The 24,457-nt window shown below is 34.6% G+C and overlaps 1 protein-coding gene and 1 long non-coding RNA gene across 2 annotated transcripts in view; one reads left to right on the top strand and one right to left on the bottom strand.

Annotated features, from left to right (window-relative positions):
* The first annotated feature begins 211 nt into the window (after positions 1-211).
* Positions 212-3,256, top strand: LOC123717919. Its single transcript, XR_006754895.1, has 2 exons — positions 212-650; positions 2,946-3,256. It is a non-coding gene; the product is annotated as an uncharacterized LOC123717919 (long non-coding RNA).
* The window catches only part of LOC123717918 (ATP-binding cassette sub-family C member 4-like), a 62,089-nt gene continuing 39,768 nt past the window's right edge, over positions 2,137-24,457 (bottom strand). The window contains exons 13-25 of the mRNA XM_045674192.1: positions 21,363-21,470; positions 20,441-20,685; positions 19,569-19,618; positions 18,949-19,158; positions 17,152-17,382; positions 16,340-16,446; positions 15,297-15,420; positions 14,189-14,362; positions 7,320-7,447; positions 5,953-6,075; positions 4,904-5,026; positions 4,170-4,330; positions 2,137-3,204 (exon numbers count right to left, since the gene is read on the bottom strand). Coding sequence (XP_045530148.1) covers positions 2,931-3,204; positions 4,170-4,330; positions 4,904-5,026; positions 5,953-6,075; positions 7,320-7,447; positions 14,189-14,362; positions 15,297-15,420; positions 16,340-16,446; positions 17,152-17,382; positions 18,949-19,158; positions 19,569-19,618; positions 20,441-20,685; positions 21,363-21,470 — 2,058 coding nt within the window. The 3' untranslated portion in view covers positions 2,137-2,930. The remainder of the gene's footprint in view (positions 3,205-4,169; positions 4,331-4,903; positions 5,027-5,952; positions 6,076-7,319; positions 7,448-14,188; positions 14,363-15,296; positions 15,421-16,339; positions 16,447-17,151; positions 17,383-18,948; positions 19,159-19,568; positions 19,619-20,440; positions 20,686-21,362; positions 21,471-24,457) is intronic.

The raw sequence follows: 24,457 nt of genomic DNA, 5'->3' as shown, positions 1-24,457 counted from the left end.
ATGAATTTTAAGATCAATAATGGCTTGGTGGTCTTAATTTTTAAATGTTATATTATATATTCCGAATGGCAGATCCAGACGATATTCTTTAAGTTTATTTTGTTTTATCTATTTTAATGCTTATACTATTTGTCCTCTTCATATATATATAGTTGTCTCACATTCGTAGATTTTGTCCTACTCTACCATTACTTCATCTGTAAAACGCATGACAGCGTTACACATTTTATGAAAATTTTACAAACCTTTCTAAAAAAATCAAAAAAATTCAAAATGCCATAATGGGATGCGCATGCACTGATTCACACAGCGACATAGATAAATCGGGGCTGTTCGCAAATCCTCACGTGTTCTACATAAGCATTGCATTGGGGCTGGTGATTTTATATCTAGTCTGGTCCCTGTACCAGTGTGAGCTCTGCTGTTAAAATAGCGGTGATTAAGAAGCAACGTAGACTGAGATGTTATCGCCATACTCCGATCACGTTTTCCAAGATGAGCTGCTGCGGGGAGTGTTGTGATGATTGCGGTGATATAGCATTTTATGAGAACCCCAGAGTTCAAGGACTTTTCCTGAGCCTCCTTCTCATTATACTGTACCTGAGCTATAAGATCTTTCGATGTCATCACCCACGGAGGTGTATTCTTTAGTGAGTATTATTTTCAATAAATAATTTTGCCTTTATTGCTGTTAACCCTACATGCTAAATATAAAGTTACTGTGCCTTAATTAATATAATAATGATCAGTGGAATAAGTGGTACCTCTATCTGTATCTGTCGGCTAACGGTTATTTATTTATTTAGAGCTTGTAGCAAAGACATCCTCTAAACTTTTCCAATCGTAGCGATCTCTAGCGGTTCGAATCCACGTTGGACTCGCTACCTTCTTTATATCATCCTCCCATCATTTTAACAGCCTCTCTTTCGTTTCCCACTTCTAGTACCACTCCCTTTCAATTCTCCATTCCACTGTTGCTTCTTTTCTCTGATGTAACCTGTCCCTTTTCATTTTAGTTTTCGGTATGCATCTTTGATTTTGTTTTTATTTTAATATCGCTTATTTTTATTTTATCTTTCCTTCATACTCTTGTTGTATTCTCTTTACTGTTTTGACAATATTTTATTCTATTTCCCAGTTGTTCTGTCAATGAACATTTCTGATACCCATAATACAAATATTTCAAACTTTTCTCAGTTCCGTTATTGGCATTTCTTTATATTTTCTACATCTATATGGAAATTATGTATAATATTAAATTACGATAACACTGGTTTAGTCTTTTCCCCTGTAGTATCACCTGTGTTGACATGCACACGTATCTTGAAATACTTAATCTTTATTTAAGCTGCCCCGCGAACTTCGTTTCGCTTTAATATTATTTTATTTAGCCTACCGTTTTAGTAGCTATATACCAGCATATCGAACGGTTTGCTTACTACATAAATAATGTTCACTTTTCCGGAATAATTTTTTGAAGTACTAAATAAAACTAAATTTTTATCTCCATAAAAACCTTCTCAGTTTGAGGCATAAATAAAAATAATCGGATTGGTCCGGCCTTCGAGTTTTGTGCTTAGCAACATTTGCGATTCATTTATATTTATATTGGAGCTATTTGTATTAATAAGTTTTGTTAGACTAAAATATTACAGTTGGGTTTTGTACTTGTTTTGTCTTTATTAACTTAAAACACAGTGACCTCCCCCTTACAAGAGACTGTAAGTAATGTTAATGGACACTTTCTTATATAAATAACCTTATTAGTAAATTAAATTAGCCTTGGTTTAGACTAGATCGTTATTGTCCATGATATCAATTAACTAGAAAAAGTTCGTCAATTGTTATTTATTGAATTTTCAAAAGAATTCTATTCCAATTATTTTGTATTGTATTGGAAGCAAATATTGTAAAATCTTATAATAATAAGACTAATAATGAAGCCTCATTTATTCCTTAAAACATTTATTCATTACACACATAAGAAAATTTATACAGAAAAAAGGACCTCTGCTAGAGTATAGGCCTCCTCCATTTAACTCAATCTCTCTCTATCTTGGACAATTTTCTCCCAAACCTCTCCACCAACTCGTGGTGTGTTGGTTGTAAATCATATAAGGGAAATAAAAGATTTAATAAATTTGAATGAGTTTATTTATAATTCGATCTTACCTATAATGATACTACTCTCATTTATGAAACTAAAATATATCAAAAACTAATTTCACATATTGCAAAAACTGATACAGACATGATCTTTCATGTGTCACATTGTTATTACAGTTTTACTTCAAATTAAAATAGTTAAATTTACAATTAATACAACATATCCTGCAAAGAAATATTAACAATCCTATAACAAATACCAACTACCAACAGTTGGTAATCCGAGAGCGTAGGTTCGATTCTGACTGTGCACCAATGGACTGTATATGTGCAGATTATCGCTCGTTCGAAATGTATCTCAAACCTTGACCCATTATTCGATGAAGTGAGTCTGACATAGAAGAACTTGCCTATTAGAATATGAAAATATACGTTAGGTTCGTTTATTAATTTATTTATAAAATTTTACATACATGTATGAGAACATAAGCAAACAGCAACCACAAAATAAAAAAAATAAAAAAAGTTTTTCACTGGACTATTTTGCAGTAAACGGAAACACAAATCCGATTCAACTCCTTAATAATCTTATATATTAACAGAAGTTTTAATGGACTATATATATGTGTGTATATATTACTCCTGTTGTATATATAATAATAACGGCTCCAATTTCTTTGCATTGCAAAACATTTTAAGCTCGCACTGTACATCGCTCAACATTTTTGGCTGGCTTGTTTGGTGCATTTCCATTGCTTTTAAGTTAATGGAGTACTTAGAAATCCACCGATTTTTATAAATAAAACATAGTAAATGAGTATTGTTTATTTTTCTTTCAGATCGCTTTGAAAGTAAGAAGTCTTTGATATTTCGTAGAGTTGCTTGCTGATCTTATCGCCGGTCTCCTTCACCATGCTGGTGAAGTGGCTGTTGGGGTTTGAGAGGAGGTTATAAGGATGATCGAATTCGGCAACTTGGCCTGAGCTCATCACTAACACTCTATCAGAATCCATGATGGTGTTCAGCCTGTGCGCGATAGTAAGGACCGTACACGAGGCGAACTGTTTACGAATCGTCTGTTGAATGAAGTGGTCGGTTCTGAAAAAAACATTGTTAAATTTAATGTTTCAATAAAACACAAGTTTACAACTATTTTTTTTAAAAGTAGGTGACTAGCTGATTGTCAAGGACAGGGGACCAGTAGTAGAAGCTACTGATTGGAAAGCTATATCTCAAAACGGTCTTGACTATACAATATATGAATCCGTAACTAATAAAAATGAATTTAGACAAATTAATAATAAAAAAATGAGTTTTTCGGCTAACGTTGTCCCCTATGCGATGTCGTTTAACACAATATAAGTTACTAATAATACTGATGATATGAGATCGCAATCAAGTGTATGGGATTCTAAAGAACAATACTCTTCATTGTGATTTAGGTTTATATTCTTACTTCCCTATTTCTATGTAATCATACTGTAGCATTATTTCTACAGTGATAATTTGAACTGTGAATCGATATGATGAAGACCCTAATACCATGAGACAGAAATTAAATATCAGAGGAATGATTTGCTTGTTTTTCTACGATTGAATTTTGAGTATTTTAGATCGATTCACTGCAATTGAATCTAAAAGAAAAAGGTTACTTTATATTATAAAATAGTTATTAATTAGTTGAAAATATATCAAATGGATTAGTAGTATTTTAAGTGATACTTTTTAAATGTAATGCATCAAAAAGACCTTGTGAATACACCGGGATCTTTGTTTGTCGACGCTGAATAATGATTTGCGGTGGTCAAAATCCAATTCGTTTTCCACCGGTCTCCTTCATGCAGGTGAAACTGCTATTGGGGCTTGAGAGGAGACGGTTGATTGGTCAAGTCAACATAGCCTGAACTACCAGAATCTATAATGGTGTTCCATCTATGAGTGATATGCAACGGTAGACTTTCAGTCTTCATTTAGATTCTAACAACCAATGTAACAGAACAGGGGTATGATCACCTAATGAAAAATTACATGCCTAAACAGGGGGTTGTAGCGTCAATACTTACTGTGGATCAACATTAGCGGTGGCTTCATCCATAATCAATATCTTGTTTGATCGAAGTACAGCTCTAGCTAAACACATCAGCTGCCTCTGACCAACGGAGAAGTTGGCTCCACCCTCAGTCACTTTGAAGTCCAAGGACGGTATACTACCTTTCAAGTCCACCTAAAGGTTTTAATTGTATTTTAACTGGCTTCAAGAATATGACGTAACAATATTCTAATTAATAACAGTCCAAGTTCCAGAAAAAATCGGTTCAGAATTTTTGTGATATGGTCATGATGTTTTGTGTAAATTGCGACGTGACTCGACTAGACGAAAAGTGTATGGTTCAAATCCCGATCTGAAAATTAAGTTTCAACTGGAGGAGATCTGGGCTTCAAATGTCGCGTGATCAAAGAATAAAATTGGCCTTAACTTGGGAAGCTGGTGGCGTGTGAATACCATTCGAATGAGCATGTAATATCGTGATGTCGATCATTTGTTGAAATTTTGATCGAAATATCAAACGGACAAGAAGACCATTTGTTGGTAAGTGATTACGCCATGGCACTTTTTGCTGCTCAATGGTACTAAGAGTCACCGAGAGTCACCTGGAGTCTTTCAAGAGAGTTCCAACTTTTAAAAGGCAACGCTAGACGTCTTGTTGCGTGAATGTCCATTTTTAACATCAGCCTCCTGCCTCCTTACCCTAAAGAACCTCAACGGAAAAGCCTAAAGAAGAGAACAAAATTGTACCTGTTCAAGCGCTCTCCATAGCTCGTCGTCACTATATATGTCGAATGGATCCAAGTTATATCGTATCGTAGCAGAGAAGAGAACGGGTTCTTGTGGGATGATGGAGATCTTTGAACGTAGATTCTGGAATAGTTATTTTGAAGTTTCAATATGTCTTGGCATATGAGTGTTCTATAAGATTGTAAGTACAATGAGTGGAAAACCGGAGTCTTCTGAATATTCACTAATCAGACATGGTTAAAATTTCGATATTTTTGTAAGCATTCATACACTTGAGTGGCTGCTATCGTTATCGCTATGCCTATTGGAAGCTACTACAATACCTGACCATCATGATGTCACTCCCAATGAAAACTAGAAGATGAACTCTAAACAGAAGGTCAAGGATACGATTATCATCCTCTTTATACAGTGACCTCTGTCATTAAATTAATAATAAGTATAAAACAAATCGTTGAATTTCAATATCGTTCTTGAAACAGTTTAATTGTTATGATATTGATATAATTTACGAGTTTGATGAGGAACTGCCGCTTGAAGACAACCAGATAGCTATCAGAATAGATTTAGTAATGGATGTTTCTATATGCTTTGCAACTATATACAAAATAGTAATAAGGGTACAAATAAAATTATATTTTGATACTTTTTAAGATGGGTTACATATATAATTTATATATATAAACAATTTGAAGCCAGAGAACATATCTAGGTTAATTCTAATAAAAAAATGTTTATTTATATTTTGAGTGGTGCATTGATATCGATCAATGACAAAAATTTAAATTAATGAGAGTATTTTTTACAATTTTTGTCAAACCTATGGTCCATGCTATAAAGGTATCTTGGTTCAATGTGACTTACATCCGAAGAACATAAAATATATCTCACGACCGTTGTTCCGGTCCATCAACCAAAAAACTTCGCACACTTCCACTATTTCCAGTATCTCAGGGTAAGCAGTTATCAAGACTCACTCCAAAGTAGGTATTGCGACCGTATGCGTTTCTGATTTTAGTAAAAATAACGAAAATAAAGTAATTCCTTACCTGCCTAGCCACCACAGATGTGTCAACTCCATCAATCATTATATTTCCGTCAATAAACGCAAATCTAAAAATGGCCGAGATGAGTGATGACTTTCCAGCTCCGGTGCGTCCCACAATGCCGACCTGTCAGCAGTACAATTGTAGTCGATTATAAAGTTCATGTTATACAAAACAATAAGAATGAAATTTGTCAATCTAATAGGCAAGTAGGTGATCAGCCTCATGTGCGTGACACATGCTGTTTATTCTAAAAAACAATTTAGTATTGTCTTTTGTTAAAATAGCTTTTACACATTAGGAAAAACACTTTTTGAACGGATTAAAGCTATGTATTATTATTAAAACTTATAGTTATTTACATAACCGTGACCATGCACGCTGAAAAGCACGCGAATCGTCAGAAAAAAATAAAAATTTAGAATTATGTAAATTACCCAAAATTTTTGAAGTAATACATAGCTTTAATCCGTTCAAAAAAAATCTTAAATACAGTAAGTATATATATATACTAATAGTAATATAGTAGTCGTACATTTTTATTTCATTTTATTAAATTTTTTAAATATTTTATAAGAACATTTTATAGCTAGGATATTTGCCTAACTTCTAATAATAGCGCAGAGCAGTGATGACCTAGTGGCTTCAGTGCGACTCTAATTTCTGGGGTTATAGGTTCGATTCCATGTGCAATATACTTCATATGTGCGCATTTAACATTCGCTCAAACGCTGAAGAAAACGAGAGGGAACTCTCATGCCTTGACTGACGTCTTACAGAAGCCTGATGACCTACTTGCCTATAAGATTGACAAATCTTGAAATAGATACAGCAACGCCTGTTAGAAAAAATACAGATGCAGAAATCTGAGGCCCATACCTAAAAGATAGCGCCTGTTTTGGAAATATACTATAGCCAATAGTATATTGTCTTTTGTTAAAATAGCTTTTACACATTAAGAAAAACACTTTTTGAACGGATTGAAGCTATGTATTATTATTAAAACTTATAGTTATTAACATAATTCTAAATTTTAAATTTTTTCCGACGTTTCGCGTGCTTTTTAGCGTGCGTGGTCACGGTGACTGAAGACAAAAGGTGTTAAATGTCAAAAGTATCACAGCTGCAGAGAAAGTTGTTCTATCTGTATTTATAAATTTAGAATTATGTAAATAACTATAAGTTTTAATAATAATACATAGCTTTAATCCGTTCAAAAAGTGTTTTTTTTCTATAGCCAATGTTTATCCGGGGTACCGTAGGGTACTAACGGTGAAATATTTTTTTAATCGGTCCTGTAGTTTCAGAGCCTAATCAAACAAACTATGAAATTTCTCTTTATAAAATTAGTATAATAATTGTCTTCAAACCTTCCAACCACTTTCAACAATAATATTTAAGTTCTTCAAAACTGGCGCTTCGTCAGGTGCGTATCTCATGTTCACGTCTTGGAACACAATTCTTCCTTGGGACGGCCATGTTGGAGATTCAGGAATTTCTGTAAGGGACAGGGACGACGCTTAATTTTTATTTATAAACACGACACAACTATATTTCTATTTATACACATATTAGATAAAAATTATAATTAAAAATCCTTTTTTACTTGAAACATTCATCATTACAAAATAAGTATACACTTAATATTATATGCCGTAATAATTATATTTTTTTCTTATAATATCCTGCAATTCGATTCATCTCTGTTTATCTTAAGCACTTTTCTCGTAATCTTCTCCACCAACTTACTTACTTACTTTAAGAACGTAAGACATTGCTCTTGCGAGTGGTATGGGCCGCCCATTTTCACTTAAGTTTTTTTACACTGGGACAGTGAATCAATAACTTTTACTTTCTTTCATCTTTCTGTTCCTATCTTTTCCTTTAAAAACGTTCAATTCTTCGTTGATAAGTTGTTATGTTATAAATACAACAAAAATACTAATAGCAATGATAAAAGAATTAAGTTTAAGAATAGAATAAAATTTTAAACCTAAACCTTGTAAATCGATATACCTAAACCTTCTTAAGTACTCTTTCGTCTCTTTCTGAGAAAATGGTATAATAAAAAAGAGAAATAACATTGCAATAGATAAAGTGTAACAGGGCGCGGTCAATCGCAACCCGTAAAACTTGACAAATACCTAAACCTCATGAATAATTCTAGATATTGGTGAAAACCGCCATTAATTTGCGCATTTTAGCTAGAGGTTTTTTTTTATATTACTAGTCCTATATACTTTTATATATACGTAGTCCTGCAATGCAAACGAAAAATAATTCGCACGGCTTAGACGGAGAATCGAACCAAGATCGTTTGGTTACGCGTCAATAGCTCTGTAACTACAGTCGCTAAGAGCAGTTAAGTGACACACCTAAAATAGAATAATTGAAATAAATATAAGAGTAAGACGTGCTGTCAATTCGTAGGCATTATCAAGATAGAATCATCTCTAGGACTCTATCATATCGCTTGCCCCGGGAACAATCGTGAATCATTATTACGGCTGTTTTGATATTTTTTATGAATTTTTGATTTTTTTTTACATTTAATTTTTACAATTATTAGTTTCCCAACATAATTTATTCTTTCTCTGCGTCTGAGGTCCATCTAACTGTTGTGGTCTCTAGCAGAATGACCAGCCCTTTGGAACACGTCTGCTCCACAGCATTACTGAGCCAGCCATGTTAATCCGTTTTTTTCTTTCCATAATTGTTTGTTATAATTCTTTTTTGATTATCATTATAACTATTTTGTGTGTGTAAGTATCAAATGCTATGTTATGTTATTCTACGGTTTATTTTGTGCTCAATGTTAGTAATAATCGTTTACGTTTCGTTCCTGCTATTAATAATCAAAAATATGCCACAGTTACAACTACACTTAAAACTTTTATATATGTACTATACATTGCTGTTTACATTCTCGTGGCCATTATTATTATTTTAAGTTGTGTAATTTAATTTTTTTAAATGTTATCTTAGTAACTATTTCATGACATATATAATGTCTATTTTTTTAAGAGCAGTGTTGGCCTAGTGCGTTCAGCGTATGACTCAACTCCCTGAGGACGTAGGATCGATTTCTGGCTGTGCACCAATGGAGTTTCTGTATATCTATTTAACATTCCCTTGAACGGTGCCTGCCTATTAGATTGACAAATGATCATAAAACAGATACTGAGGCTCAGACCTAAAAAGATTGTATGACTGATTTATTTTCTGTATATTATTTTATATTCCTTGTATTTGCTTATTAATTAATAATTGTTTAAGACAAGTAACTTCAAGACGGCTATTATGAATTTCTTAATAATTTGACTTGTATTGATTTTAGTATTAGATATAATTGAAGTATCCATTTAGCCTTCCACACACGTGTGGGCTCTCACACAACACAACACTTAATTTATTATAATTATTGATTTTTGCAATCTATTGAAATTAATAAATGTCTATAAAATCTTGGATTGGTGTCAGTTGTGTTCACAACAAGAATATGTAGGCATTCAATTACATATATATACTAGCTATCCCGGAAAACGTCATGTTGCCTTGTATATCATCTCACGATGTTTTCCTTCACCGAGCTAATGTTAAATGCGCACATAGAAAGAAAATCCATTGGTGCACAGCCGGGGATCGAACCTATCACCTCAGGGATGAGAGTCGCACGCCGAAGCCACTAGGCCATCACTGCTGTACTGTATTGATGCTCTATACTCGTCCTATAACTTAAATTATATATAAAGGTTCAAAACATAAAAGGAAAAATTAGTAAAAATCATGATATACATTTGACTAAGATAATTCGGCTCTGTTGGCGGCGTGAAAGTGAGCATGTACGTGAGTGTGTGAGGAGTGTGCTGGTATTAAGCGCTATGAATATTCTTAACACCTTTTATGATTCCGCGATAACTTAACGAGCTCCTTCAACTAATCATATAAGACGAAGTGGCAGGTAGCAGCGGACCTGGTCTCAGACGCAGGTCTTGGTTGAAAAACCTTAGACAATTTGGCCAAAGCCATTGTTTTGAAGCGCGGCATCCAAAATTAAACTATACATGATGATCGCTAGCCTTCACAAGGCACTGTAAGAAGAATATTAAACCCTTTAATAGTGGTCGTATATATTTTAAGAACACAGGGAGACATGTCTCAATTTTATTAAGCCTGGATCTTGACTTGACATGGCGCTGGTTGGTAGCGGGATGGCAGCAGTAGTGCCCATATATCATGACAAATGATATGGGGAAATATTGCTTGGATTCCCTTTCCCTTCTACACCGTAGTATTGTGATCAAAAGTGCCCTGATGTCAATGCCCTTCATCCGGACTAAGTGACTTCGTGTGGGCAAACCCCCTATAACCCAGCTGTCAGCCTACATCTGTAAAGGGGTTGGCAATCTGGATCTTAGGACACTCGACGTAACGGGGTTCGCCGAGGGTAGGCTGGGAGTGGAGTTGAGAGGCGAGAGGCTAAATGACAATAACTTAATCAAGATGCCTTAACAGTAGTGTATGTAGAAATACGAAAATAAAATTTGTATGCAAATGACGTATCAACAAATTTTCATATAAATTTAGTTCATACACTACTGTAAACCCGGTCCGGGTCTAACGCGTTATAGGAAATCGCGTTGTAAGAGTATTCTCGTTGATAATTCTTAAACTTGAAAATATAAAGTTACTTATTTTATTTCATAACAACAGGTGCAATATTTCGTAAAGATAATTCTGGAATTGACAAATAATTATAAATTTCACCCTAAAGAAATAAAACTTGAGAAACCTCCGCGTTATAGGACCGAAACGCGTTCTATGGGGGACGGAAATCGCGTTATATGAAAACGCGTAAAAAAATATATATTGCACATACGCTTGGGTCTGAAGAACATCTCTAACGCAATGAGACAAGATGAAGACCGATGAGGAGGAAGCATCGTTTAGGGCTTTTCAAGACGGAGAGTCATTAACACCAGCAGCTGAATTTCATGATCGTACATCGAGGCAGAATACGAAATTCCAGCCCTATCACCTCAACGTCCGTGGTTCTACAACTAAGCGGTTTTTACGGCGTACCACCACTATGTGAAACTAGTGGCCCCCGATGTATTCCCGAAACAATTTGACTTCAGGTCCTTCCTATTAGCGAACCAATTTTTTTAAGGCCAGCAATGCACTGTGAGTGTCCATGGGCGGTAGCTCTTAACATCAGATAATAAAAATGTTTGTCGCTAGTCACAGAAGTATATTTCAACTGAGGGACCAGTCAAAAGAGGCAATACCATCAGTAACGAAGGAAGGCTTCATAAAAGGTTTAAAAAAGACATTGTTCATTATTTGAGACTAACAATTCATGAATTGTAATTTTATTTTAAGTCTGGAGCGAGCATTAGAACAATTAGTAAATTTTTACATGAGTCAAACGTTACTTAATTATAATTTCGCTGCGTACACACAGCTGTGTGCTAAGAGACACGTCAGGTCTTTGAGAGGCGTTTTGCAAGTCAATTTTTTTATTAATCTATTTTGTGACTTAACTAACTACACATAACTTTTATGTATTACAATGTTCAAGGGACCACTAAGGTAACTTTGTTGTAAAGTACAGTTTTAATACACAAGAAAAAAAGTACATAATATCAACGTAAAGTTCGCTGGCAACTGGATAAATTCCGTTTAGCGAAAAATATTTACGACTGATGAAATCACATGCGAAATATAGTAATTTTCGTGTACTCTATTGTACTCGTAACGGACAATACTTAATTTTAAAGTACGGGTGGCAATCCTAGTCAGAAAATTTCATTACAATAATGTTATATATAACTGTGTATAGCAGCTGTAAGTTTAGACTAATATTTTTGTACCATTCAAATAAATCATTATTATTACAACATTTGCCATCGGTCCATACTGATACCCAAAGACACACCAAGACATCAATATCTGCTACTTTGAATGGTCCAGTTACTAGGCTATCTCGCTCTTACATCTTGATTACTAACATCGATGGAAATATTGATGTATTTTACAAGACTTCCAAGTTAACGTAACCTTGTTTATCATCCTCTTAATGAGGTTTAAGTTTTCATTAAGTTTAGGTTATTATTGTTATTTTCTTCTTTGTTTTTCATCTTTTTAGTTTTAGTTATTATTCATTTATGTTTTTTAGTTTTAATTTTCTCCTTTAATAGATTACTTATGTTCTAATATAATTGTAAGTGTGTTAAATTTGTGTTTTTTTTAGGCATACACATTGTTTTAGAACGTATAAATAAATAAATATAAATTGTTTTTACTCCAATTTCATAACATTTTTGTATATTATTCTTGCAAATTAATTGAACATTGTTACACTGTTGCACATGGGGGAATGCTGATTGAACAGTGTTTTTTTATAATTAGAATTGCATTAAATACATCCTTATTATTGAGTTAGTTAAATTTATCCTCAGATTCAAATTGTTATTTATATAAGTCGTTGATCACGTTGAGTGTTAATTAATTTAACTAAACTTACCGTTAATTAAAAGTTATCTCTGTAGCGGAATCAAATAAAAGTTCTTCATTTTATCCTAGGAATACTTCAATAACAAATCAGCTTTTTCAGGTCGGGGCCTCAGATTTCTGAACCCGTTTCATGATTATTTGCCAATCTAATGGGCGAGTAGGTGATCAGCCTCTTGTGCTTGACACATGCCGCTATTTTGGGTAAGGCAAACCGGTTTCCTTACTATGTTTTCCTTCACCGTATAAGCGAGTGCTTTAGGTGTGGACCTCATATTTCTGTATCTGTTTCATTGTCATTTGTCAATCTAATAGGCCAGTAGGTGATCAGCCGTTGCCGTCCCTGTCACGCCGTTGACTTTTAGTTTATATATTTTAACACTTTTATATTATTATTTTTTTTTCTTATTTTATTATCTTTTTAGTAGATATACTAAACTCTTTCTTTTACTGCATTCATTTCATTTTAATTGAATTTAATGAATTATTTTACCAATAGAAAACCATGCAATTTGCAAGTGTAATACCGGGAACTGAAAAGTTTGTAGCTTGACACAGATGGCGCCACTAGTATTAAAAAATATAGTACGGAACATACGATATAAGTATCAATTATTCCACGTCAATAAATTTAAATAGGTAGACATCCCTACTCATCGGCAACAAAGACAGAGGATGTAGGCCGAGAGAAAAAACGAGCGTAAAAAACTTTCGTTACTCTTTTAAAATAGCAAATCATCAAACAACACATCCTAAAACAAATAACGCAAATTTATTAGAAGTAGCCTGTCCAGCACTAGTCCCAGGCCCTTTTATCAACTGGATAATGGTTAACCTTGTAGTAAGCCTTTTAAAACAGCTGTTCTTTAATGCATTTCTTAAATTTATTAAAAGGCAGAGATAAAAGAGCCTACGGGAAATTGCAGCCTGCGTTTGTTCCGAGTTGTGCATATGTTCTATTCTAGTAAACTTATCATTTTTGTATACATACATAATATTTTCATAAATATATTACGAGGGAAAGGTATATATTCATTTCGTTGAATTTATCTCTCAGCAATTCCCTAAATTTTAAATTATAGATTGAACGAATAGCCCTCATCTGCAGGATGAAAATATGCAGCTGGTTCCACATATTGGTGGTGCGTGACAAAAACGGCCTTAAATAAATCACTAAACGTTGTAGCACTCTCAAAGAAATATTGAATAAACATACGTCTATCAAAATTCTATGTTAGCCAACGAACTCAGCCCACCTGTTTTAACATGAAATGAAAAGCCTTTTACTGGCTTCGGATTTGCAAAGAAGGATAACGTTTTCACACGCTGCTTCAGTGAGAGATATGTTTGAATTGTAGAGAAAAGACAGTATATAAATTATTATATAAATGCATTTATGAAGTTTAGGTATTTATCAAGGTTTACCGCGCCCTGTTGCAACACAGTGCAAACACAATTTGTCAGGAAGAGACGAAAGAGTACTTGTTTGAGATTTTAGCATTTATGATGGTTCATTATCGTACGTCGAGGCAGAATTCGATAATAAAAATACAAAAAGTATTTCTATACCAACTGACCTTGGGGCCATCAAGATAAGAGCGTTCCAATATCTGAAAGGCTAGCAACGCACTTGCAAGCCTGACATTGAATGTCCATATAACTTAACATCAGGTTTGCCGCAGGCCCGCAGGGAGGTATCCCTGTGCTATAAAATATAGATACTTACGTCCATGGAAGAGATTTGGTTCTGTATCAATTTTGGTATATTCCAAGACTCGTTCGACGCTGGTGAGCTGGGCTAAGAACTCCACCAACATTCGAGCGCCGTGCTGCAACATAGCCGTCAGCATGTTGCTCTGGGTGACAGCCAGACCCACGCTGCCTACTGCTATTATACCACCTAGAAAGAAGATAATAGAATAAAGAGGAATCGAAACTCTTCTCAGCACAGGATTGGGCACAAGATTCTTTATCATCATGTCAACAGACCCCAGACAAAAAATCAGAACAATTGCATTCTTTTACTATTTATCTCTTTCCGCAAGAGTCGCGGATTTATAAGCAGGCAAATTGGGAACCGAATTTTTTGAAGTTCTACTTCTTTTGGCGCGTTTGGATAAATGATGATTGTAAATTTTTACAATGCGCGCGCACCCTGTCACACAAAACCGATACCCTGAAGTTAGCACAGTCAACAGGTTAAACTAAAAAAATTGGAATTGTTTTTTGTGATATTGAAATAAACGTTATTTAACCAGATAATGCGCTATAATAAAACTTGCAATGTATTCAATACCTTTTTTCCATTGTTAATGTAGTTTTTCCTACAAACATTTTTATAAAGATTTCTATCTTGTTACGCCAAAAAAGTATAACTTCTTACGCGTGTACATAAGCACACATACCCTTTTTTTGCTAGGTCATAGAAATCAAAAAGATTTCTGCATGACGGTTTTCTGATGTTTTATAGAAGTCTGCAGTACATTTTGCCGATGACTTTGCCCTCTAACTTGTCACTTCGGTGAAGCAATATTATCTTCAAACTACTAGAGTGAAACAGCTTGTTAGCTAACCCCCAACCAGTAACCGATCTCTGCGTCAGCTTGCACTTTGTTCGAGTGAAAAGAGCGAAAATGCAATCAACCCATACATATCATTCCTTATACTGGTTGGAGGCTGCGAACTGGATAGTCTGTGAATAATTTTGTGCTCAAAAACCAGATCCAAAAAACGAAATTGTTGGATTATACAAATAACCTTGGAGAAAAAATTGCAGATTCAAAGACGGGAAACACATTGTGTAGTGAAACAAATAATTATAAAAATATCCTTACCGAAATCAAGGTACAAGAAGACAAATATGATGACTGTTAGATAAATCTGACACATCGCGTCCAAATAGAAGCCGAAAGTGCAGCCTCCACCCAAATAGCAGTTCCATGCTGATGTGTGTACGTCCTGTAATTCATTACAATCAAGCGTTTTCCTTCTAGCCGCGTAGTGACCATTGCTTTCGAGACTAAACTACTTAACAACTAAACAAGTCTGGTCGTGCCGGGTGTAGACTTAAAACGTTCACGAATAACGATAAAACGTTATTTGTCTTTTGAGGCCAACGCATAACGCAGACTGATACGATTCTGTACTATGGAACTAGTACTAGTTATTAATATTATGAATGACAAGACTATGCAGTCATCAAACTTCTGCAAACAATCTTGTCAATGTTAAATAGCTGGTATATATATTTCAGCATACAAACTGGTATTCCTAAATGCTATGAATCGAGCTAGCTGGATTTCTGGATTGGATTCATAGTCTCATATTTTGAAATTAATTTTCCTTTATTAATTATAATTTTGAATCTATGTATTTTATCTTTATGTTTGTTATGTTTAAGAGCAGTGTTGATCTAGTGGCTTCAGTGTGAGGTTGTTGTTTCAATCACCAATGGACTTTCTTTTTTACATTTAACATTCGCTCAAACGGTGAAGGATGTGATCGTGAGGAAGATGGCTTACTAATACAAGAGTCGACATGTGTTAGCCACAGCAGGATGATCACCTACTTGCCTATTAAATTGACAAATGAAACAGATACAGAAATCTCAGGCCCAGATCTAAAAGGGTAAGTAGTGCCACTGAGTATAAAAAGTGCTAATCACATTAAAAAATATATAAATTAATCCTTTCAAGTGCATATATTCGTCTACAAATGTCTCTGAAAAGTCCGTTATATTCAAGCTCAGTCCAAGATTCCAAAAATCGGAAGTATCCTTCAAGGTTATTTTTTTCTGGAGATGAGATGTATTATGGTCAGGGACCAGGACCCTGATCAAAAAACTTTGGCTTCTTTAGCGTCTTCTTAAGGACCTTACCTGATGCCGGTCAAAGTCATCAATCAGTCGATTCTGTGCACCGGCAGATCGGATAGTTGCAATTCCATTTAGGGATGATGTCACCATTGAAAAGACGGGGCTTTTTGCTATAAATTACAATGACATGTTATAACTCGATTGGATTATATGTCCACTGCTGATAGAGGATAAATGTTTCTTTAGTAATGTTTCATTCTTTTGTGAGCTAAGTAACTTGACGATTAAAGTGGAGGTGAGTCCCCAGTTTTGACGTACTCTGCTCTTGATTTGAGAACTGGCAGTAAATTTACAATCATTATAAGGACAGTTTGTGAAAGGCATATTTTTATCGTTTTGAATAAAAACGTTTATGAATGGATATTTGAATAAAGTTTTAGACTAATGAAGTACGTCTTGATAACATAATTATCAGATGAATTACTTTTTCTTTTGTTACGAGTATTTTCAGATTTCCTTTCATTAGTATTAGAGCAATGTTGGTCTAGTGGCTTTTGGAGTGTAACTCTCGTCCCTGAGGTCGTAGATTCGCGCCACGTCTGTGCACTGCTGTACTTTATGCCTATGTGCGCATTTGTCAAACACTACTAATCACCTACTTGCCTATTAGATTAACAAATGATCATGAAACAGATACAGAAATCTGAGGCCCTGACCTAAAAGTGAAGGTTGCAGCGACACTGATTTTGTTTTTAAATTTATATAATAACAATATTTAAATTGCCTACAAAAACTCCACGGTCAGCAATCGTCAGACAGTCGGTCTTTTCGAATTACGTAATTTTTTGTAAATAATAAAAATTCATAAAACTCACTTGTTCCCTCCAACCTCTTCACACCCTGGGCCGTCCGAAGATAAACTTTGACAAAGAGTACGAAAAGAATCATCAGAAAAGCCGAAGGGATCAGTGTCCAATACAGCGCGATGGCGTTTAGTACCAATATAGCAATCAATGTACTATATATTTGTAAAACATCCAGCAATGTACGCGGTAATATCTCGTCCAAGGCCCCCATGTCTTTCGTAAATCGGTTGAGGATGCGACCTGGAAGAGAAATTTCTATGAGCTGTTTTCTCATCAATCACCAATAGTAATTATTAAACTAAATTTGTAAGTGTAGTTTACCATAATTAAAATAAAAAAAATATGGAACATTAGATACCAGTATCACTTATTCCGCGTCATTAAATTTAAATAGGTAGACATCCATACTCATCGGCAAAACTCAAGAAGACAATGTAGGCCGAGAGAAAACGCGCGTAAAAAAAACTCTCGGTACTCTTTTGAAATAGCAAATCATCAAACAACACTTATTTTAAAACAAATATCGCAAATTAATTAGAAGTAGCCTGTCCAGCACTAGTTCCAGCCCCCAGGCCCTTTTATCAACTAGATAATCGTTAACTTTGTAGTAAGCCTTTTTGCACAGCTTTTCTTTAATGCATTTCTTAAATTTATTAAAAGGCAGAGATAAAAGAGCCTCTGGGATTTTATTAAAGAAGAGTATCCCTTTTCCCAAAAAAGAATTACAAACTTTAGGTAGTCCGTATGTTCTATTCTAGTGAACTTATCACTATTTTTGTACACATATACGTTATATGTACACATGTAATTTATATTTTCATAAATATATTACGACGGAAAGGTAAATATATTAATTTCCTTGAATGTATCTCTCAGAGATTCCCGACATTTTAAATTTTTTGTCATGTATTTTACTATAGTACTGTACATAAATCATTATATATGATGTGGTGAACTTTAATAAGTTTATTTTTAACCGAGGGTAGTTACAACAAACTATTTATCAAACTACCTTCATTGTATAATTTCAGAAATCTCTAACTAAAATAATATAGAGATTTATAAGCTTATTTCCAGCCTATATAATTTGTAGTTTGAAACTAGTGTCTGGCTATGTGAATAAATTATGAACTAATACATATTAATCTAAGCTGCCATCCGCATTGCGCAAACTAAACATTTAAAGCAAGTTCTTTTTATGATTATTTTATTTATGTAAACAAAGTTAATTAATCGATATAAAAAACAATGAAGAAAATGCAGTTTTTTAGAAGCTGGAGGTTATCAGTTGTTGTAGGTATTATATTTAAGCATTCAGCTGTTTTTGAAGTCATAGATGGACTAGTAATAGTTTGGACACGTTTGATCGATATATGCTAGTGATTGATTGCAGAGTACCCTCGCTAGACTCGGAAGGAGGCTCACCTGATGTTAAGTGACACCACTGCCCATGGACACTCTTAATGCCAGAGGGCTGACGACTGCGTTGCCGGCCTTATAAGACTTTGGTACGCTTATTTCTTGAAGGACCCTAATTCGAATTGGTTCGGAAATACTTCAGTTAGTAAAAAAATAAAGGTTCGTAAATGATTAAAAGGAACGCACTCGCTAGTACTCAGGAATTGTGAGTATCTGGAATTCCGGTATCCTGTTCAAAAAGTATTGTATTTTATATTTTTATTGACTTTATGAATGTACTTCCTTTGAACTTCGGCTACTTTGAAAGCCGATAAAAGAGGAATAACTCAATTATGTGTATTTTTTATGACTGGGTGTGCAATAAAAATAATTAAAAACAATTCTTACCTGAAGAACTTGTATCGAAAAATCTCATGACACCCTTAATCATGGTCGAGAACATGAAATTGTGGAGCCGTTGAGAGGCTTTCGCGCAAAGCGAGGCGAAAGGCAAAACTCGGAAGTTGGTGAAGAAGATACACGCGAATACTATACATCCGTGAATGATGAGGTACTGGCCCGTTGTGAATGGACCCACTTGGACATTCAGACCTGGATCTGGAATACAAATAATATTTTTTTTAAACTCAAATTTTTATTTTACTGTCAAAATGTTATATCATCCCTTAAATAAAAAATAAATCAATGACCCTATGACCTTTATAGGTCTGGGCCTCAGATTTCTGCATCTGTTTCATGATGATGTTAATCTTATTGGCCAGTAGGTGATCAGCCTGTGCCTGACGCACGCCGTCGACTTTTTGGGTCTAAGGCAAGCCGGTTTCCTTATGATGTTTACCTTCACCGTTCAATATTAAATGCGCACATAGAAAGCAAACCTACGACTTCAGGGCTGAGAGTCGTATACTGAAGCCACTAGGCAAAACTCCAAAATAAAAAAGAAGTTAAGCGAATCTTTTTTACGCTAAACTTTTCAACTGTTAATTACAAAATGTTTTAGTAATTACCTAATTCATTCCCTTGCATCTCTTCTTCATATGCAGCCATTTGATTGGACCTGAAATCATATCACATCTAAAAGGATGGTACCTTTAACAAATTGTATGGATCAAAGTATGACTCGATGTTTCTATTATTTTAGATTATTCGCTATGAACACTTAGAATAAGAGAATGAGTGCCAGCTTTTTGTTGTTTGTAACGAAAAAAAAATTAAGGTTTCCCCTAAGGCGTTTTTAATGGATAGGAGGGAAACGAACAGCGGGTTTATAATCGGGTTTGGGATGTCTTTGATTCCTTGGAGGATGGGGCGGTTTTGGGATGCTTCTTGTAGACGCACTAGCCCCAATTATCGTCCTCGAATTAAAAGCTGGTTCAGCAGAGCAGCAAAATAAAAGGTACCTGGTAGGTAGTACCAATGAGCCTTGAGCTGGTGCTGTCACTAAACGAATAAATATCGCAATAAAGCGAGGAAATGCCATTTAAGCTGCACTGCCAGAGGGACTAAACTTTTTAAATTTATTTTAGTTTTCTACTTATCAACGTTAAATTACTATTATTAGTATATAGATTACTATGTACTATGTAAGTTAACAGTGCTGTTACATCCTTGAGCCCTGGGCCTTAGATTTCTGTGTTTAGTTATTTCTAATAGGCAAATGGTCAGTCTTCTGAGCCCTGTACACTTCTGTGTCTGTCTAGCAAGTGTTGAATGCACATTTAGAAAGTATGCTGCTTTTTCGTTGATGTAGGTATTTTTTTTATAATCTAATTAGATATAGAATAAAAATCAAATCAATAAAACCGATATAAAAACGTTCATAAGTTATGATTAGGTTTAAAAAACCTTTTTCTATGTGTATAAATTTTCAAATAAGTACCAAAAACTAATCCAATAATCTGCCGCCGCGGCCGACGCTGCTGCTGTAAGAATGAGGCCTATTGTGAAGAGGATGAAGCATATGTTTCCGCCAGATCTGAAGTAGGAGCTGATGACCTCCCATCGTAGGTTCCCGGACTGTTTCTCTTCGGCTGCCATCTTCTGCGTTTCGAACTCTTCTAAGTCCTCGCTCTCCGTTGCCGATATTGCCCTTAGTAGCTGCGGTTTCTCTTTCTCGTCGCCTTTCTGTATTTGTTAAGAAATTAACGTTAGAACCCTTTTACGCTAAACCCAAAGAACCACGTGCAGTTAACCACGAACCATGAGGGAGAATCATATTAAAAACAAAAAGTTAAATATATTTCTTACTGTCGCAGGCTAATTCTGTATCAAATTCCATCTACCAAAAAACTTGGCGAGCGTATTTGGAACTCTCAATATCAATCAATATCAATAGATGAATATGATTACTGGCATACTATTGGCAAAGATAGAGACCTCTGGAAAGGGATGGAGGGGGTCTTCACCCAATGTCCACACGCAACTAAGATTTTTAAATTTCAGTTTTCTTTAGTTTAATTTTTTAAATATATTTTGTCTATAAATGTACTTACTTGTTTTTTGTTACATATATATTGTTAATCTATGTAATCTGTTTTGGCTTTCTGTATTGAGTAAGTGTTTTTATTTTTTATAATGTGTATGTTAGCTGTAAGATTACTAGTAATAAAATAAATAAAATTTAGCTATAAGTAAATGCTAACAACATGTTTGAAGAACAAAAATGACACTAACAATAGAAAAAACTAAAATGTAGACTGACATTGGTGTAAATATATTTTATATACACTTCTATCTAAATTCTTTTTATTTGCTAGAACCGCAACCAATCCACAAATTATTGCTGATCTTAAAACACTTACCGAAGACCCAGTATCTTCCTTGCTTTCTTGTAGATTGGAGAGCATCATCGCAAACTCCTTCCCAGAGGACACCAGCTCATCAAATGTACCCATATTTTCAACTTGACCCTGGAGAAAAGCATTCTTTGGTTAGTGGCAATAAGTATGACTCTTAAGGGTCTTTTACGCGGGCAACACTAATAATAAAATATGTCATCGTTGCCGAATCCCGAAAATACAAAAAACAACATCTTAAGGCAGCACATGGCTGAAAATGTATACCTCGGAAATATTTATGCAACAGTATATGGCTCATTATTTTGTCTTCACACGGTGTACATACATGGCTTGGATACTTATAACCAAGATAATCAGAAACAAATACAAACGAACATAGATCTACTGTTACGAATCGTGGCAAACTTCACGTATCATGAAATAGGGACGCACTTAGGCCGTAAAGCTAGACAGCAATAATATCGCTGAGAAATATTGCATTATTTTCGATTGCAAATCGATCCTTCCGACTATATAGCTGGGACACTAAACATTCATCGGACATACAAAAAATATTTGGCAATATATCACGGCCATAAAAATTGCCGAGTCTAGCCGTAAATGCTGGCCGATGCTACCAGCCTCCTTGCAGCTATACATTTGAGAAATGAAATCTGAGGCCCAAACCTAAAGAGGTTGTAGCGCCACTGATATATTTTCTATTTTGTATACAATAGTTAGCCATTAAGTAAATTTATGTTGACTTTCTACAAAACTTAAAAGACCGGCAGCGCGCTGTCGAGCCTTCTGGCATTGAGAGTGACCATGGGCGGTATCACTTAACATAAGCCTCCTGCAAATTTGCCACAATAACATTTAAAAAGATATTGAATGTTATAATCTAAGTGTTATTTAACAGTCTTAGTGTATTGACACTATTTTCGTATGTATGCACTTATTCAGTTCACTATTTTTATTAACTCAAAAGGTTTAGATCTCTTTAGGCGTCTTGTTCCTGTTGTATCAAGTGGATTGTCTACTGAGGCACATAGTTATAGCCAGTTTTAGTGTGTTAAGGCCATTTCGCTGCAAATACGAGTGTTTTGAGATTCGAGCATCCGATCGAACGATATTTTGCTTTGAGATGAGCACATCAAATCATGTATTCATTTAGGTAACACAATGTACACTTATGAAGGACAAAAAGCAATATATATTAAATGCCTATTTGATATTTACTGCCAGTCCTCAAATTAACGTAGAACGGAAGAGAAGAACTGGCAATCAACTCTCAGCCACTCTTTTTAATGGCCAATGTTTTTGTTTGACACAATATTTGTAAGGAGCTGCAACCAATCATGTTTCGTATGACATCTTTCAGTAATTAATAATAATAAAAAATAAGGATTTGTCCTCTATCAGCAGGAGGCATGGTGAAATAGGATCACGCACTTACATTTTCGTGGCATCCACACAAGCAAGATTTAGGGTACGCGGAATGGCACACTACACTGAAAATCTCCCACCTCAGACCAATATCAGTCTGTTAGTTTGTTTTCGAAGCATTTTGATAAGTTGGGTTCGCAATTTTGATTTATATATATATACAAAACGTATCATATTTATTTTTATAACATTGGGTTCGAAGTTGTCTTCAAAAACACTTAACAATACCAACTGATGTTGTGTTTTGAGTGATGGGTTGATAGCATTTCAATTTATTCTTATGGGGAAAATTTCCTTAAGATACTTTCAGTTTTCATATACATATTGACAATGTCTCTAAACACCTTACTTCTAAACTACTCTTGTATAGAGCAGTATTTCCAAAAAAAATTTGTCGCGTCTCCCATCTTAGCCTACCTACAATTCTTATTCCCCCCTATGTAACATACATAATTTAAATATTTAAAATATTCACTTAAGAAATTTAAGGGGAGAAATCCCTAGGAATTTGTTAAGGAATGTATTTTTTTAATAAATATTTTAATTCAGTGAGATCTTTGCGCTTGACGACTAATATTAGACTCCAATTTTGTTGGCAACAGTCTCTAGTCTAACGAAAATTTTATAATAACGATAACAATGATACTAATAGTTATATTACAATAAATGAAATTCTTTAATCTTAGTAATAATAAGGTAAAATTAAATAATTGTATTATTTGTATTCATGTCTATGATAAAAGCCTTTTATTAAACTTTATCTAATTTATCTTTAAAGTTGCACATAGTAGATCATTTTTCGAAAAATAAGGTCATAAAGAAGTTTCACTTCTTACGTGTGTACACTAGTACACGCACACATTTTTTTTTATATACCAGGGGGCAAATGGGCTGGAGGCTCACATGATGTTAAGTAATACCGCCGCCCATGGACACTCACATTACCAGTGGGATCGCGAATGCCTTGCCGGGCAATTAGTTTTATTATTAGATTTATGTGGCTCGCGTTGCCAGCTTTCTAATTTTATTTAAAGTATTAGAATCCTGATCACGCCAGCCCTTCTGCAATAAGACATTTTCAGTCTCGTGGTCAGTGGCCGGCAAGCCACCTTGAAATTTTATTGAATAATGTAAGATTTCTAATGACGCGAGCCCTCCAGCATTGAGACACTCTCAATCCGCGTGTGTCGCGAGTGCGTTGCTGGCCTTTGTTTTTTTTAATAGTATTTGATTTCTATTGATGCTACATTCTCAATGCTCATAAGTGCGCTGTCGGCCTTTGATTTTGTTTTATTTTTAATTGTAATAATTAGACTAATAAACCTTTTTACTTTGTTGTTGAAGAAGAAAATGTATTCAAAGATTTATAGAGTTATTTTATTAGTATCACAATGGACGTCATATTGAAGTTAACCCATTTAAAATCCAATGTAAGACGATATTGTACCGACGGCAAATTAATCATTTTATATGTAAATATTTGTTAAACAAAGTTACAGCCTTTTTGGTTGTCTACAGAATAATGAGTAAATGATAATAGTTATCGTAATAATTAATTAATTAATAATTTACTGTCGCTACCTTGTTAGGTGTGGACCTCAGATTTCTGTATCTGTTTCATGATCATTTGTTAATCTAATAGGAAAGTAGGTGATCAACCTACTGTGCCTGAC

This window comes from Pieris brassicae, chromosome 13 (genome assembly GCF_905147105.1).
Source record: "Pieris brassicae chromosome 13, ilPieBrab1.1, whole genome shotgun sequence".
In the NCBI taxonomy this organism is placed as follows: domain Eukaryota; kingdom Metazoa; phylum Arthropoda; class Insecta; order Lepidoptera; family Pieridae; genus Pieris; species Pieris brassicae.
The sequence above is the reverse complement of the archived record's forward strand: the minus strand, read 5'-3'. Positions and strand labels throughout refer to the sequence as shown.